This window comes from Molothrus ater, chromosome 5, assembly GCF_012460135.2.
Source record: "Molothrus ater isolate BHLD 08-10-18 breed brown headed cowbird chromosome 5, BPBGC_Mater_1.1, whole genome shotgun sequence".
Taxonomy (NCBI): Eukaryota; Metazoa; Chordata; class Aves; order Passeriformes; family Icteridae; genus Molothrus; species Molothrus ater.
In genome coordinates this window covers 66,074,442-66,092,928 of record NC_050482.2, presented here as the reverse complement: position 1 = coordinate 66,092,928, position 18,487 = coordinate 66,074,442, and the positions used below count along the sequence as shown (strand labels likewise).

At 41.3% G+C, this 18,487-nt stretch overlaps 1 protein-coding gene across 2 annotated transcripts in view; it reads right to left on the bottom strand.

The window, feature by feature from the left end:
- The window catches only part of KIAA0930 (KIAA0930 ortholog), a 53,714-nt gene that overhangs the window by 8,947 nt on the left and 26,280 nt on the right, over window positions 1-18,487 (bottom strand). Inside the window, exons 3-8 of one of the 2 annotated variants that reach the window (XM_036400881.2) lie at window positions 12,235-12,342; window positions 10,853-10,930; window positions 5,914-6,015; window positions 5,345-5,485; window positions 3,121-3,315; window positions 373-535 (exon numbers count right to left, since the gene is read on the bottom strand). In XM_036400881.2, the coding sequence (XP_036256774.1) occupies window positions 373-535; window positions 3,121-3,315; window positions 5,345-5,485; window positions 5,914-6,015; window positions 10,853-10,930; window positions 12,235-12,342 (787 nt within the window). The remainder of the gene's footprint in view (window positions 1-372; window positions 536-3,120; window positions 3,316-5,344; window positions 5,486-5,913; window positions 6,016-10,852; window positions 10,931-12,234; window positions 12,343-18,487) is intronic. The other variant, XM_036400882.2, reaches the window with a different exon arrangement.

The window sequence follows — 18,487 nt, the reverse complement described above, 5'->3', positions numbered from 1 at the left end:
AGCTTTAACCAACTCTGGATCAAATCAGAATTCAAAGAACTTGCTCCTGAGAACATGCCCAACTCCACTATACCTGGAGAAGCGTCCCCAGAGACCGTGGCATCTGGGAAAGGGGAGGATTTCAGCTGCTCCAGTTTCTCTCAAATGGGTCCACACAAAATAAATTTTAATATATTCAGGACTTGTGGGCTCCAGCCTTCAAAGAGATGCTTAAGCCTATGAAAAATCTCATTTTCAGAGAGGCACTGGCTGTATGCAGAGCTCATGTTTTTCCACCCTGCAAACCTTCTTGAAAACCCTGCACTGAGACCCCTTTCCACAGCTCTGTACCCTCTCCAGACAGGTCTGTTTAGCTGTCAGTACTTCTCTCACCTCCACCATCATCATCTCTGAAGAACTCCTCACTGTCATTTGCTGAATGGGACTTTTTCATCTCAGCAATTCGATTTCGGGGCACTTTTCTCTTGAGGGATGGGGAGAAGAAGGAGGGGCGGTTGTTTCGCTCTGGGGTTGGTGGTGTGCTGAAAGAAGTAACCTGAAAGGGAAATAAAAGAAATGCTGGAGAAAGTCTTGGCTTTCCCTCCATGTGCCAGAAGGCAATCACATGTGTAAAAATCAGAATGATAGCTGGTATCTAGCTCCATTTTATCAAGATGGCTACAGAATTTAAACTGAACAATCACCTCAAGATGCTCATCAAGGGGAAAATATTTTGATATATCACAACCCTCAACTGTTACATGAAAAATGAAAAACCTATCTCTTCAGATGATCACTTTTAGCAAGGATCTAAAGTCACTATGGCACAAAGTTAGTAATTTAGGCATCAAGAATGTCAATCTTATTTTTGCATGTCGAAAAGCAGAAGACTTAATAAGAATGTACTGTGCTGGACAGACTCAAAATGTGCATCTTCATTTCTTTGGCATGCACAAGGCAGCAGTTTCCCTACTGGGAAGGCTGTCCCATGGGATCCTTGTGGAAGGTCAATGTTCCTGGGGAGCAGGGCCACAAATTCCTGAGCCCAGCACACTGAGGGAGAAGTTAAGGTAATGTTCTCATTTATGTGGGTCGTGTTTCAATACTGGAAGGAGAAAGTGAAGCTGTGGTGCATGCCTCAGAAGATTTGGTCGGTCCAAATGATGACAGGGATGGAACTGTCTGTGGTGAAACTCAAGTTAGGGACAAAACTATGGAGACACCCTTCCTTCAGAGCAGCAGTTGCCATTGAGTAAACTACAATTAAAGCTAAGTACACCTGTTCTGCAGAGAACTGAAACATAGTGGTGATGTACTGGCTTTGACTATTTTAATAGTTTTAAAATGAAACTGTTTTAATGGTTTCATTTAAAAGGGAAGAAAATAACTACTTTGCTAATGGATGTGAGTAACTTTGATCTTGTCCTTCTTTCTTCACTATCCCATAACCTCCCTGAGCTGGCAAATAACACTGCTCATATCTGTCCAAAGAAATGCAGAGGGAGGTGACATGGAGTGATGATGGCAGCCAAACCAGGTTGAGTGCAGAAACACAACTCACTCCATGTAGTACCTCCATCACTAATGCTAAAAAAACAAAAGAAGGGCATTGTAACACCCAACTGATTCTCTTCCAAGCACATTTAATTTCTAATTTGTGCTTGTCTCTCTATTTAATTTGGGAGTCATTTCATATCACACTGTGGGGGGAACCAGAAACAGACATATCGGCATTAAAACCATTAGCAAAAAGCAGAGGTAACATATTATCAAATCTAATTTTACATTTTCCAGCTGACACTGAAAGCCTTGGAGACAAAAACTCATGTTGTTCCTCCAGGCCTGATTTCTTCTGGCTATATTTCTGTGGCAGAGAGCACGAACATCCAGTTAATGAGTTCTGTGCTGGTAGCTCATGTTGCCTTTCACTAAGTCAGAAACAAAAACCATACTGCCTGCATGGAGATCTGTAGAAGCTGTTCTGCAGATCTTTAAATGGTCCAGGTTAGCTGCACTACACAGAAAACCATGCTAGACTCCATCAGGTACTGACAGAGCCCAGGTCTGTGCAGTTATTTTGAAGACATGTTGCCTAATCCCCATTAACCAGGTAAAATGTCTCAATGGAAAATAAGGCTCAGGATTGAATAAAGGCCAAATCAGCATCTGTGCTCTGATTCTATTAGCATTTTACTGCACTTGCATTAAAATTAAGCATATGTATGAATATGATGCTGCATCTGGATCCATGATCTTTGCTTTAGCAATATACAGGCTTGGTGTTGGCAGCATTCCACAGTGGTACAACCTAAAAGCACCACTTGCTATGAGGTTTAGCAAGCAACCTATATAATACACAAATTCCACATTTCTAGGTAAATCCCACTTTGCACAGAAGTGGAATCTACTTTTTATTTCTAGAAAACAGGCAGAACCATTGGTTTCCCTGGCATCAAGATTGCCTGTTGTTTCAACAAAGCACTCCTCCAGAAGTATGAATCATCCACTCATCTCTGTACTCAGCATTTGCTCAGGGGAAACTGTGTTAAAGAATGCATCTCACATACTGAGCACATCCAAATTACACACAGGCAAACCTAAGGGCAGAACCTGGATGGGAGTTAAGCCCAGCTCCAGCCTGCTGTGGCATTTACATTCTCTGAAAAAATTCCTTCGCCCAGGGTTTTTCTCCTGGGAAGCTGAAAGGCAGCGAGAGAGGCCTCAGAGAGAAGGAAACAATTCTTATCTCATTTGCTTCTCCTGTGCTGTGCTCATGTGGAATGTGTTTGGAGATTGTTTACCCACAGGTGATTGTTTCATTGGATTCTGGTGTGAGTTGTTTTGACTCATTGGCCAATCAGGGCCAAACTGTGTCAGGACTCTGGAAAGAGTCACAAGTTTTCATTATTATCTCTTTAGCATTCTGTAAGTATCCTTTCTGTATTCTTTAGTTTAGTATAGTATTCTTTAATAAAATATAGCATAATAAAGTAATAAATTAGTCTTCTGATAAGATGGAGTCAGATGCATCATTCTCTCCCCTCATTGGTGGACTTGCTTTTACAATAGCCTGCCCTCCTCTCTTTGGAACAAAGCATGTTCATGCTTCACCTTGAGAGAGTATTTCTGTCTGCTACTTACCCTCTCATGTACTGGAGAGTCTGGATTTGAATCTTCTTCTGTCCCATACGGTGAAGTGTCCCCAGTGGAAACTCTGCTCACTGCCATCTCTGCATGTCCTTTTCCCTGTGGTCCTTTCATTCGGACAAACTCCATGTTGTTGTATTTATAAAAGCCAAAAGACATTCTCTGAGCCATCTTAGCTGCAACACTCACCTACAATGGATGGAGACAGGAGAGAAAAACATGTAATAACAGCTCTACCACTTGAAAATAACATCTTCTGAAAGCAGTTATCTAAGAAAAAGTCAGAACCATAGTGAATAATAATTCCTAAGAAACAATTCAAGCCACAATCTGAAGTGATCTCCAAAAAGAAAGTAATTTTACAAAAACAGGTTCTGAGAAGAAACAACTCCTTCAGCCACCCAAAAGGCAGAGTTAGCAGTGGCACAATGAGAGAAAAGGTTTTAATTCAGGTCCACACACTGTGGCACATGAGAGCACAGGCAGGTGTGTGCTCAACTCAATGCAGCCTTTGCTGGGGCACTCATTTGAGTCCAAAAAGCAATAGACAGACACACAAGATTCCTCAAACCAGCAAAGCACACCCCACAACAGGGTCACTACCTTGTCCCAAGTAATTTCTGACATTTTTATGTTCCCACTGTCAAGGCCAAAAAATAAGGAACCAGCCCCATGCACAACTAAGCTGCACTGCATGGCTCACCAAGACACCCTGACAGCTTTAAATCAGCACAACTGAACTGAAAATTGAACTGAGAACTGAAAAAAGGAACAGACTAATATGAAAATAGTCAAGGTTTTGCTAAGTGAAAATGATGCCTTAAGTTTTTAGCTTTTATCCATAAGTTTAAGTGATTTATTGCAATTTTCATCAGTTTATGAAAAGGCCAAAATGCTCATCAGCTTGTATTGTAGTGAGAATTACAGAATTCTAGAATAATTTAGGGTAGAAACAACCTTTAAGATCGTTAAGTCCAATCATTAACCGAACACTGCCAAGCCCGCCACTAAATCATGTCCTTAAGTGTCACATCTACACATCTGTTAAATATTTCAGGGGCTGAGATTCCCCCACTTCCCTGGGCAGCCTGTTCCAGTGTTTGACAACTCTTCCAGTAAAGGAATTTTTCCTAGCGTTCAATCTAAACCTTCCCTGAAACAACTGATATCAAATAATCTTCAAAAGCATAGACATTACTCCTGTTCTGTAAAAAAAAGGGTAAAATTTTGAATTTTGCCTCTGGCCATGATGAAATATTTGAAGAGTTAACAATTTTATTTCATCTAACAAAATAATGTCAAGTAGCTGTGTGGTCAGTCAGGACATTCCTAGGCTATGGGGTGACTTTACCACATCAAATCTTATCTTTCCACTGCAGGGCTTTCTTTTTATGCTGTCTTCAGTGATTCTGCATTCTGACTTATTAAAATAACCCAGCTGCTGATGGTGTAAGGCCACAAGATGATGATGGGAGAGAAACAACTTTTGTTTCATGTTCTCTCAGAAACCTGCTGGAAGAGTGTAATGGCTCACATTTAAAACAGGGAGATGGGAAATTATTCAGGAACTTTCCTGACAAGGGTAGAAACAAAGAGAGATTTAGAGACACAGTACATACTGTGAGAATTTCTTCTGTTTGTTTCTAAAAACCTCTCAGGATTGTCTTCATAATAAACCATTTGAGAAGTTTATTGACTCTTGATTTCAGCACTAAGTACTGAATTTGAAGGTGAAAGTGCTGGTATTTCATATCTCCGTAGAAAGCAAAGAAAGCTTCTCTCAGTGGCAGTGAGACTACAGAGGTTTTTTGAATACAGCCAAGTGCAAAATACAATGAAGAAAAATACACTTTATCACAAGGTAGTTACCAGAGTTTAAAATCTCCCATGAAATCATACCTTCTCTGAACACAAATATCTATGACTTTTCAAGAAAATGAAGGGGCTCCAGAAACTGCTGTTCAGATCCATTCCTGTGTCACACTTTTGTTTATGTATCCCTCCCTTCCCTCCTCCTGGCAAACAGCAGAGGAATATTCCCAGTCTGAATACCCTCAGTTATCTGAGCCAAAACCAGCAGCTTTCAGCTAACTTGCAAAGCCAAAAAAGACAGATCATGATGTAGCTGATCTAACAGGACAAAAAGCTGACAGCCACAAAGAAAATCTAGTCAGAGCACCACTGCTGCAAAGGACATTGTCTTTCAGAAGCGCCTTACCCTGTTGTCATAGACCTTTTTGAGTGCTTCATAGCGGATGGACCCCTGGAAAATCACCCCTTGGAAGGTGTTGCTTTTATCACTGGCCACTAGCTCCACACAGACCATTTCTCCTTCTCCCACAGTCATGTCACTGAAAACCTGCCAAAGATGCAAGATGAAACACTTTGATGCAAAGTTGTTCAAATCAAAATACATTCAGATTCCCATGGCTGTCCTGATGCCCAAGGAAGCTTCAATATAAATTGAAAAGGAGCAGAATATTCCACCCCAGCCTTTCAAAAACAGACTCCAGGCAGTGAACACAGCAAATAACTTGTTGAGATGAGCAGCTCTCACATCAGCCTGTCATGCTTTAGCCCATCATCAACACCGATGCCAAAATCCAGCTTTAAGATCAGATTTCAAACATTAAAGAGAGAGGAAAATTAAATAAAAATAAAATAATATCTAGCAGAAAATAACCCTCAACTGGCCAAAAAAATTTGATCAAAAGGTACAAGAAAACAGCTAATCAGGACATAAGACTGGAATGGGATAAAACTTTGTTGCTGCAACAAGGAACTCACCTCCTCAAAACTGTCAATCATGAAGAATATATTGGGGTAGCTGATCTTTGACTCCTCTCCTTTACTGTCCATCGGGTGTTTGCTTGGAGAGGCAAACACTTGCTGAGAAAGATGCAGAAGGAGATGTCACTTCTCAGTTAAATGTGCTTGTAACAGACACATCAAACACAAGACAAGTAATTACAAAAGTATTTTACAAGGCAAGTAATTACCTCAGGCTGGCACTGCTCACTTACACTAGAGATGCTGGGGATCCTGCAAGCATGGCTGAGCTGGTTTCTGACTAAAGCCAGATTTGCAATAATGGCACTCGAGAAATCCTTTCACATACAAGTAATTAAAAACTCATTGCTTCACAATAAATGTCCCTGTGTGTACCTGACCTCTCACCATGGTAATTTTTCATCACCACTTTCAGGTGCCTTTAAGTTGCTGCAATGCACTGCAAAGTAAAATGCCACAGGGCAAGAAAGTCACCATGAAGCAGCTGACCCAACACCTTTACTTTAATTTGTTATTGTTTACTTACTTACCACACTAAGATCAATCTCCCTCAGTAAGGACAGTGTGGCTGTCCTGAGGTGATTCATAATGTTATTTTATTCCACATCTATCTGCACCCTAAACCTGTTACTGTATCTCTCTGACCCTACAGCTGCAGACCTTGTGTGTTTGGGGTGCTATAGTGGGCATTTTTGAAATTGGTGTGGAGGCAGGTCCCAGGCTCTTGGCTGTGTAGTATTCACATCACAGGCTACTTGGTCTTTGTTCAGGCAAACAATTTCATTCCTGTATTTTATTCTGTCTTCATTTTGGTTTGGGTTTTTTTTTTTTTCTTGTCTAGGGGAGACTGCAGATAGCAACACTGGGCAGTCTGGGGACAAATTCCACAGGTGCCCACCTGCAGCAGCCTTCACTCCAGTCCCACCCACGCCAGGAGAGGAGACTGTGGAGAATCACTCTCTTTGTGGCAGCTTTGTGTTTGCAACTGTAGCTACTTGCTGAAATTGCATTTTGCAACCAGAAAATCTTCCAAGTGAACTTTGAGAACTCTCCCTGCAGTGACAAAAAAAGTGCGCGAGTTCGGGGGGCTAGGCCATGCTGTGCCATGGCAGGAGAGAAGACTGCGGAGAATGGAGAATCTCTCTCTCTTTGTGGCAGCTTTGGGTTTGCAACTGTAGCTACTTGTAGAAATTGCATTTTGCAACAAGAAACTATAGAAGTGAACTTTGAGAATTCTCCCTGCAGTGACAAAAAAAGCCAGGGAGTTCAGGAGGGCCAGGCCATCCTGTGCCAGTGCCCACAGACCGGTCCTTTCCCTCACCCCACAGCCGGGTGCAGAGCCCACGAGCAGCAGGAGGAAGGCAGGGGTTGTCACTGTCAAAAATAGAAACTGTTGTGAAATAGTTAATAATTGTTAAGCATGTGCTGTTAAAATATAACTGGTTGTTATATTGTGAAAGGGTAGTTATAAGAAATACAGTATTCAACATACTGTATTGCACCTAAGTAAAGTGCACCACCCCCTCAAGCAAAAATGAGCCAGCCTGGACAGAACTGTGAAGGGCCAATCAAGCGCCTTAAATCTTCGTGCAAATGAAGGATCCCAACAGAAACCAATCCAAAGGGACAAAAAACAGGATAAAAAAGGGGCATCCGGGTTGGTGAGACTGTGGAACATTGGGAGCATCCCTGCTCAAGAAGGGAAGAAGATCCAGCGCCGGGTCTGCAGCATCCTCGCCCAGCAGGAACGCTCCTGCTCGACCCGCAGGCCCTCCAAGCTTTAGGCTTTACAATAAAAGCTGAAATCACTTTAGTTCCGGGAGTGTGTTCCTGTTTACAACCCCACCATCTTGCCACTTTATTTCTGGGACACACGGTCACCTGGGAGGCGCCATCTTGGTGTGACGCCATCTTCCCTTGGCCACATGGCTGCCTCCTGCATGCGCCATTTTGGGAGCAGGCATTTTTGGCATTTTGGGGCTCTCTTAGCTCCCATGGGATTTTGAGTTACAGCAGTTTGGTATCTAGCAGTTATTTACTTTTTCCCCCCGACTGTTGGTGTCTGTTTCATAAAAAATGTTATTTTTTCACTTAAACCTATTAGTATTTCATTCCTTATTAAGGGAAAGGAATTGGTTGGAACCAAGGGGGAGTTTACTCATTTCAGAGTGCCCACCTCTTTTTAGACTGTCTCAAACTGTTGGAAATTATACCAAGTTTAATTTTTTTAATGTAACTTTAGTCAGGGGTTTTGTTTGCCTTTGCCCTGGGGCAGGGGGGAGGGAATTGAATTCAGGGTACTGGTTCATCACTCCATGATGAACTTAACACCTCAACAGAGTGGGAAGATACACAGAAGATAACAACCATTAACCAACATCAACTCCAAACATCACTCCTGGCGGGAGACACCTGGTCTGGGAAAAGAGAGATAAGAGAATGAAGAATGAGAACCTAATTAACATCTGAGGGAAGAGATTGATAACCAATAGGGAACCAATTACTAAGAACTGTGTAATGCGACCATGAACATTGATCCAAATAATTTCTATGGGTTTTGACTAAGTATGTGAAAAGTCTAGTAAAAATTATGCGTGATAGAATTATTTTCTCTGCACAATCCAGGCAATGGGTGGGTGAAATGAATTCTGTTGCACATCCTGGCCAGAATAAAGTAATGCTTTGATTCTCTAACGCTAAAAAGGTTTTTGAAGAGTTTTTGCTTTTCCCGTAGTTTCAGTGACAAAACCAAGACAATGGCTCACAGAAGGATTTGGTTTCTCATCTGCATCTTGTGTTTTTATTTCTTTCCCTATCACTATGCTTCCGTCTTGCACATTTCTCCCTCCAAGCAGTTCCTGAACTCCTTTAGTGACTTTGTTTGTGACTTTGTTTAAACAGACAAAGGTTTTAGATTTTATCATTCCAGAAAGATTAATCAGTACATAAGAAGGGAGAAGGAATTCATACAAAGCAGATTTCTTTGCTTCCACATCTGTTTACAAACAAAGCCTTGAATTAAAGAAACCTGTCAAATCTTAGCCCACTGTAAACATGCCAAAAGCTATGGATCTGACCAGGCTGTCAAGTTCGTGACATTCTTGCTACAAACCATTCAACACAAAACATAATTAAGGATATTAGATAATTATCAGAGGGTTGCTTTTATTTATTTGCACTTATGCAGCCTTTATGATGTTGAATAGAGTTAAAAAGAAAGGTTTAAGACCAGAAACATCATTAGAAAGCAGACTCCTCAAAAATGCTACCTGCACCAATGCCTGAAACAAGGACCTTTTCCAGGCATTCTTGCTCTCAAACCAGCTGATGAACAACAAAACACCCTCCCAAATTCATCTCCAGTCAGGCACACCAGAGGAAAATATAGTTTGTGGAGATCTTATTGTCAAGCCAGCAGTTTGCAAAATAAAGTCAGCCTTTTTTATACTGGCTTCATGCCACAGGCACTCACTTGGGTGAGCAGAGTAAATTTGTCATAGGTCTCAAGTAGGACAGCAAATCTTAGGCCATCAACATCTGGCTGCATATGGGCAGAAGAAGACACATTTTCTAAAGCAAGAACCATCAGAGCAGAAATGCAGATCCAGACCAGCTGGATTTTCTTCGTTCAAAACCAACAGCCACAATAGTGGATGTGACAATGAAATGCCCAACTGCAAACATGCTTTCACTGCATATGGAATTGCCTTTGCCTCTCTATGGATCAACACAATGATGTTGAAATATTTCTGGTATGTACTGGTAAATTTATGTGGAAAAGGGAAGACAACAATACATAAGCAGTTCCACAGTAGGAGAGTCTAGAAAGGAGGAACAAAAAACTTCCTCTTCATTCTAAATACTGCTCACATGCAATAAGGGCATATCCCTCATCTTCTCCTTCCTAGTTTTCAAATTTGCAAATAATATTTACAGATTTTTTTCTCAAAAACATTTGCAGAAGTTAACTTGTGGTGAAATTTGGACTAGCCAACAGAGAAAAAAGCAATGAGAAATAACAGGCTTAAATCAGCAGTGCAAAGTGTCATCTCAAGAGCCTCTAAAGAAAAAAATTATGTGTAATCAATGTAAATCACAGAGACAATAATCAGCATTGCTAGTTCTGTTTGTAGGCAAAGCAAAAGCTCTTTTAAAGTGGTTAAACATAATTAAAAACTAAAGAGCATTGGATTATTTAAGTAAAGCCACACAAGCAGCTGCATGAACTAAGGGAATGGAAAGCCTGGGAGAAACAGCCATTTAAATGCAACAGGAGCCTTTTAAAAGAAGAATTTCTGCTAGCTAGCAGAAGTTGTTGGAAGGTCTACATTGCAAATTGAAATTGAGTGGGGAAGCCTCACGTTTCTTGTTCTTATCCCGTTTATGTTTGTTATTCAGTCTCTTCCACTACGCTAAATCCTGGATTAACTGCACACAAAAGATAAAAGCCTATGGAAGGAATGAGCAGTTTAAGAGATGAAAAATCTTGTAAAATAATAAAAAACCAAACTGGTAACCAGTAAATTGCCTGCCATTTAGCAGCTCTACATTAGAAACTTACCCTGAAGGCCCCTCATATTCCAGATCTCATACAATTTCAGATTTAGTCTCAGACTGGGGAACAGTTGGTCATCATATTATTCCTTCCTCCCCCTGCCACCTTCCCTCTCTCCCCTTAATCCAGCAGGCAAAAATACATACCCTGAAGCATGCAGGGGTCTTTACAATTCTTTGAGAGAGGCTACAAAGGACATTTAGATCTCAAATCTAGACAACTATCAAGAAATATCACTATACAAAGACTTGAGATGCTTCAGGAGGATGAATCTGTCAGACCACAGCCTGAGAACCACTGCCCCAGTTTTGGAGCAGTTTTTAGGATTAGGTTATACTGGATACCAACCTCTGATCCAAAGCAAGAAAAGGAGAAGCTCACCTGAGATTTCTTTTTGTGAATATGAATATCTCCTCCATCAGAGCGTGTGCACACAGCACAGGTCACCACATAATCCAGCTGGAACAGGGTACCAGACAGAGAAATTAACATTTAGAGTAGGGAAAACAAAATATTCATGTGCATGAAGCAGAACACATTCTGTCTCATTTTTTAGCTGTCTGTCTAAAAACTAAGGTATTTTGGTGTTGCCATTTTCTTTACTCTCTTTACTATACTGAACCATCTACCATTTTTTTATTATTTTCATAATAAAGTATTATTTTTTTTCACTTAAACCTATTAGTATTTCATTCCTTATTTAGGGAAAGGAATTGGTTGGAACCAAGGGATTTGGAACTAATTGGTTGGAACCTGTGTTTGTTCATTAACTCAGTGACACCTAAATCTCTTGTACAGCTGCTTGTTGAAATGCACAACTGATGGGCAAGGAAAGTCCTGCCAATATTGTTTACCACGAGCTTAATTTCAGCTGGGGGAGTAAGCAGCACACACACACCCACAAACCCCTAAGCACACTTTAGGATAGAAATGGAAAAGATTTCCTCCCTTTGTACAGGAGAAAGAGACACTAATGAACAGCAGTGACATGTTAGAGAGGTCAGAAAACACTAGCACAGCCTTCCAAACAACCTGAAAAAACTTATAGGGAGCAAGTGCAATAGCTCTGGACAGCAGTACCCAGCTGTAGTAACATCTCTGAATTCTGACTGTGGCAAATGTATCCTGGTTTTATTGAGCATCAAATAAAGGCAAAAATCTGCTCTCTGCAGAGAAGTTCTGCAAAGAGACTTCTGGGAGGAAGGAGAGAGAATGAAAACAATTCATTTTCAAGGATGTGTGCCTGTGCCAACAATTTCCCATTCTGAGATCATAATGAGCAAAACCTTTAAGGGATCTCAAATGATTACAGTCATATTCAGCTTTCCTGAACCATAATGTACACAAAGAATAACCAAACAACCTATAAGTCAATTAAAGAAATAATTAGTTCTAGCTTCATGTTTCTACCTCCAAATATTTTACCAAAGTTCTGTTGTGAAGAGCAGTAACCCCTCAGCATAATTATGACATTGCATTTACACTCTTCTCTCTTAGCTGCACCAGTGAACTCTAATGGAAATGCTGCTTATCTAAGTCTCATTCATTCTCAAAAAAACATTAAACTGGATGAAGCCTTCCTTTTGCAAAACTTTGTTACAGAGCATAAAACTCAGCCTAACTTCACTGCATACAGTTAAAGTTTGTTGTAGAAAGCTTTTAGGACTCTGTTGAAAAATAATGAACTTCTCAGTTTAGGTTCATTTAGATTCTGAAATGCCAAACTGCATAAATAGTGCAAATTGGATAAGCATCCCTGTTACCTTCTGCAGGATGAGGTTCAAGTAGACACTCTCTTCCCAGTCAATGTCAGGGTCTCCCAGGCCAGGAAGCTTCTTAGAATCTCTGCGGTAAACTTCAACTTCAACCTGCTAAGAAAATACCACATCTCTTTGAAAACTATTACTTAGAGGTACCTATTTCCAAACATCAAACTGGAATCAGTTTGATTACTTAGAGGTACCTATTTCCAAACATCAAACTGTACATCATGTAGCTTCCTAGTTTTCTGTCAGGATCAGATTTTGCTGATGATGCAAGGCTTTGTGTGGAAATGTACTGGGGAAATATTTTTTAAAAGGTTTGTAGACATAGTTCTTCTTTTGGTTTGTTTTTATTTCTTCCAAGGTTCCCATCCATGATTTTTTATTGGCAATAGAATTACACAAACTAATGACAGTTTCTGCAAAAAACTAAAGATGTGAGCAGATGAAGGAAACAATCTAATTTAGATTCATCTCCAAACAAAGGAAATATTTGCAGTTCTGTGCCTAAAAGCACAGAAACACGACATGAACAAAATTCCAAAAATACCCTGTGAAACAATAGCCATCCTGTCTCTAAAGGAAAGAAGCAAAAAGAGAGAAAAGAAAAAAAGAAAGAAAACAGGGTGAAGGCAGGACTGAGCAATGGCAGGGTAAAACCCTAGCTCTAAGTAACACCAGGGAAAGCAAAACCAAGTGCACAGCAGACACCTTTTCACTCTCTCTTGCCTCTGTATCCATGGAGCCTTTATTTTAAGCCAAGAAGCAGTTCATCACCTCATAACACTGAAGTTTAAACCTCCCTCTGCAGAAGTCAGCCACTAATTCTTTCTGCTGGTGAAATTAACTCACACATGAACAACTTCTCCCCAGCAATTACAATGCCAGTGCTCAACAACTCTTTCATGGAATGCCTTGCAAGTCTATCACAGATATTGACAGGAAAAAGGCTTTCTTTAACCATTTTTTTCCCTGTGCACCAATTCAGGGTAGGATTCCATGGTGTACAACCTGTGGGTCAGGGCAGGGTGGATCTCCATGAATCACAGCTCTCCATGGACTGGAGAACATGCTGCATTTCAGACAGCTGAGTCCTCCCAGGAAAACAAAACTGCCCCAGCCAGGCATCCAGGAGACACTGGGCCTTTTCCAGGTCTGCTAATGACTCACCTGGCCATGCCTAATCTTTGTGCTTGTTTACCTGGCTCTAGATCAGACGTGCTCTCCTGCAAGCATGAAACAACTATGTAAATACTAACTATTTATCCCAGTGAAATCCAAAATCCAAGCTATATATTTGCTCATCCAAATCAGTGACCCTTCTGGAGCTGAAATCCACGACGCCACCTTTGTATCAAGTTTTCACAGGGTTCCTGAGCTACAGCTGTAAAGGAGAGGGACCTCAGCCAGGCTGACCTCCCACATGCCATGGATATTTCACCATGTTACTTCCTCAAAAACCCCAGTTAAATGACCTTTGTCTGAACAGTATCTGGGAAAATACCTTGCTTTGAGAACTCATTCCAATGATTAATCATCCTCTTGGCTCCAAGTGTGCAACTTCATTTAGTTCAGCTGCTTTCCTTTTGCCAGCCTCTGGATCTTGTCATACCAATTTATGTATTTATATATATATATATATATGTATATGAAGAAGATCTTAAATACTCAGTTTTGGGTTTTTTGGTTTCGTGCTTGGGCTTTTGGGGTTTTTCCTGTCATGCGTTAATCTTTCCTAATCTTTTAAATAAAGCAGACAAAATACTTTTAGGACACCTCTAAGCCTCTCATTAGGCATCACCTCAGAACTTGTGCTCCTTTGCTCCCCACCTCCAGACATGGAGACACTGGTCACTCCTGGCTTCCCTCTCTATACATGTCAACTGCATGATGCAGTTAGGAAGAAAAAAGACTATCTCAGGAGCTGCCTGGACCCTTTGGTACAGGAAAAAGGCATTTTTTCACACTGAGAAACCCCAGCAAACAGCATGTCTAATATCCCAGGACTTGTGATTCCTGTGTTTCAACAAGCTGGGAAGCCCCAGACGTGCAGAACCCCATTTGGTACCCAGCAGTGCTGCAGAGCAGATACTCAACAGGACACAGGCTGGGCTGGCCAGTTGGCCATCAAAATCCATCTGCTCATGCATCTGTTCTCCAGTGACATCCCTGTCTCTGCTAAATGGAAAGGAAATCAAAGGAGCCTGCTATTTTCTGGAGCATGCAGAGAAGCCCTGTGGGAAGGGTGCACTCTCAGTCCTGTCACACAGGGAAGCTGATGTTACAAGCCTCCACTGGAATATTTATATCCAAGATAATATTTCAAAGGGGACAACTGTATTCAACAATGCAACAATGTCCTAAAATGAAAAAGAAAGATTCTTTCAGATGTTATATGGAGAAGCTTTCTTAGGATTATGGCTACTGAAATTTTCACCGGTGGTTACAGCAGAGCACAGAGTAAAGAATGGCCTCCAATACAAAATTCCAATTCCCTTTTTCTGGATACTATCAATTATTCAGAAGTTGCACCTGATCCTCCTGGAACACACTCTGGAGCCCACATAAAGGCAGGATAATGCCCAGTAGCTATGGCAACTCGACACCCACCATAGCTATAAAGCTGAAACAAAGCCCACTGCAATAAAGCAACTGCAAACTGTGCAAGAAGCAAAGTTCAGCTGCAGAAAAACCACCCATTTTGAAAAATCTGCCTCTGTGTCAACTGCTTGATTTCTGTGCCCACAACCCCTCTGTACAACAAAATGATCACAAACTTTGGGAACTTTTCCTTGTGCTAGTGTCTTGGTTTAGAGAAAAGTTTAGGAGAAGAACACTCTAGAATGAGTATTTCCACTAACGAAAAAGAGTTTCAACAATCCCTGTCTCCTAGTGAGAGATTAACACTAATGGGTGAAAGGGAAAAAAAACGATTGGTTACTGACAAACCAATATGGGATGGGAAAAAAGCTCCAATTCAATTGCATATTAGTTTCAACACTGAACCCAGACCTTCATATACCTCTAATAAGCAAGTTGACCAGCCTGTAACCCACAGATCAAATCCACTAAGTGTTCTGATAAACCAGTGGCTTCATGAGGCCTTTGGGGAGCTCCAAGCAGACACTTTTAGCTTTTCCAGGATGCAAACCTAGCCTAGCAGTGCCCTTCTGTCCCTCAAATCCCCAGTGACTCAGACAGATATGATGCATTTCTGATACTGAATTATTCAGCACAATTCATCAGATAGGAAAACTGGGTCTGGGCTCCTTCCCTTCCCAGTGAGGTTGCTCTCTGTAGCAGAGAACAGAGCATCTTCTTGGCTGCCACGTTTCAGTGCCATTCATATTAAAATCACATCTGATTCTGGCTTTCTTGTCGCCCTATTTGACTGCTGAAGAAGAGTTCTTCAGAGACTGGAAGCAATGTAAAGCAATTCATGAAAAATGCCCTTGCAGCCCACACTCCTTCCTAAGTCTGGAATTTTGTGACTGTGATACTGTGAAAGTATTTCAGCTGTACTTGCTCACACATTTAGACAATCAAAGTAGCACAAGAAAGCACAGGGATTTCTGGCAAGGGGAACTGCAAAAGAAAGGTCTTTACACTGCAGTTGAGCTCCTTACAGAAAAAAAAAAAAATCAGAGTATCAATCTGACAATCTGATAATGCCAGGGTTCCTTTTTCATGTTTCAAAATGAAAGCATTGTGTGGATGTTGAACTCTGCAGGAGCCAGTGCTCCTGCTCACTGCAACACCTCTGCAAGTTCAGCACAATGGAAGAGCTGAGGCACAAGAGCTGATTCTGTATCAACTTGGAAGTGTTGGAATAATTGTTCCCTCATACTACCCATGAACGAGGACAAAATCTATTCAGCAAAAAAGATTCAATTTTTAGCCATCTTCAGCATTTGGGTGGTGGCAGGGGACTGCCATGAAGTACAGCACAGAGCTCTTCTGGAGACATCCTGTTTGCTTGCAGTGCTGGAAAAGACCCTAACACTGGAATAGAGCCAGCAATGAAAGATTCTTAAAACTTGTATTTTTATTAGATGCTGAGTTCAGGTTGTTGAATCTTCCAGGCAGCCAGACAGTGACAGTAACTTACAGATTCAGTTAGGAAAATCCTGTGATTTTCTGTGCCAGTCATGTGCCTGAAGTAATTTAGGCTTGGAAACTGACTGGTCACACCACAAGCAGTATTTGTTGAGTCACAGGTCCAGATACACAAACATGTAAACCACGGCTCTGTTCAGTTCTGTCTCTGAAGCTGCAGTTTCAACATCAGTAGCTTAAGCTTTTTGGAGACTTAACAGGCCTAATGACTATCTTGTGCATTTGGCAGCAACTCTACTCCTCCACATTCATAAGATGCTGAAGAAAATAGGAACTACTCCAATATCCAAGCTCAGAACATATGCCCAGGGTATCTTACATTTATCTTTTTTATTGCTTTGCCCTATAGATGTGGCACCTTTTCAGGTGACAAGGCACAATGGAAGGCAGAATACAACTTGCTGGTCTATCACAGACATTTCATCTTTCTTTCACAGCTGTCTGTGTAACACTGTATACTTGCATCTTTCGGATTCCCAGGAGAAAGTAAAGCTGCTCTCTACAGAAAGATCTGAGATATTCAATCTTGACCTAACAGCATTTTAAAATCATAATCCTAAATCCAACCATGTTAACCTTTCAAACCTGCAATGTCCAAGACCCTTTGGAAGTGAGGATCAGGGCTTACATTTTCCAATAGGTCACAACAGCTGGCATGAGAGGCAGCAGCAAAGCTGGTTTTGAGTCTTGACTTAATATAAAATGACAAGTCAAAGGGATGCCACTTTACAAAACCCTGCTAAATTCCTTACCCTTGTGAAAAGCTACACTACACAGTGCCTTGGTCTGCAAATAACCTGACACAAGACACCAAGAGAAGATGTATCTTCAAAATTTGGCAAGAAAAACTGCAAGAGTGTTACTGTGACATGTCAGGGCAAGACAGAATTAAATGTACTTCTCTGGGATCCAAGAGTCTGTAGTGGATATAGCCCAGAATTCAATATGGAAGTTCTGCCCTGGCATTCACATATTAGGAGCTTAATTGCTGTTTCACCCATCTATGCTCAGTTTAGAAATTGGTGGGAAGGAAAAGACAAGCAAATGAAAAGTCACTTAGACCAGGCAGAGTGCAAAGCACATAATTTAAAAGGCCTTTTAAAACAAAATTTATGGTGGTAGAGAAGTTTACCACCAGCACCTACTGGATCTACTGAATGGTACAATTTCTTACTTCAAGCTGTTGTGACTCATCCAAAGCCCTTCTCATTCAGTCTTAAAACTAAGCAAAACATGTAATCTCCATCCTATCAGGTTTTTTCTGCTTATCCTCTGCTACACTTCAATTAAAAACTAAATGTTATTGCCAACACTCTTCCAGCTCCAGTAAGCACAGAAAAACCCAAACCCACAAGCAGGAGCTACTTTTAATCAGACGGTTCAAGCACCAAAGCCTGGGAACCACTGGATTCATTGACACTTGTTTCCCACTGACACACACCATCACAGCAGGGCATGGAAATGACACAAACAAACACCACCATTGTCAGCATTCAGACAAACAGCATGTCCCCACTCAACCCCTTTTGTCATTGTCATCAGTATGATGATTGCTATCCTCCAATCTGCACAGATCTCATTTTCATGAGCATAAACTAACGTTCTGAGCTGACATGGCATCGAGTCACCTCTGCCAGCATTCTTCAGCCAACACCTGCAGCAGCCAGCTAAGCACAGAGTACATATGCAGTAGTGTTTGTGGAAGAACTACAATGGACTTGCTTCACTGTACACCCAGACTACAGAGTCGCCCCCAATGTGGTCCGTGAAGGAATTATCACCAGACCATTTGACTCAGCCTGGCATAAAGCAGGAGCCAACAGCACAGCTCCAGTTCTAGTCCTAAATGTCCCCAGACAACTCTGAACCCTCCCCTTCATTTGCCTTTTCAATCTACCCCTGGAAAGCTAAAATGAGAGCACAGCTTGGTGGGTGGAGGAGGGCTTGCACTTCTATCCAGCTCCTACAGATACTAGTCTACATCTCCCTCCCCTTTAACAGTATCACTTTGGCATTTTGGCATCATTTTTCAAGGAAGAATGTCCAAAACTACAAAGTAAATAAAACCCCCGTGTAGTCATAATTTGATGTGTAGGAGTAGTTGTTTGGTGTCTCACTGCACTGGGCAGGCTCAAAA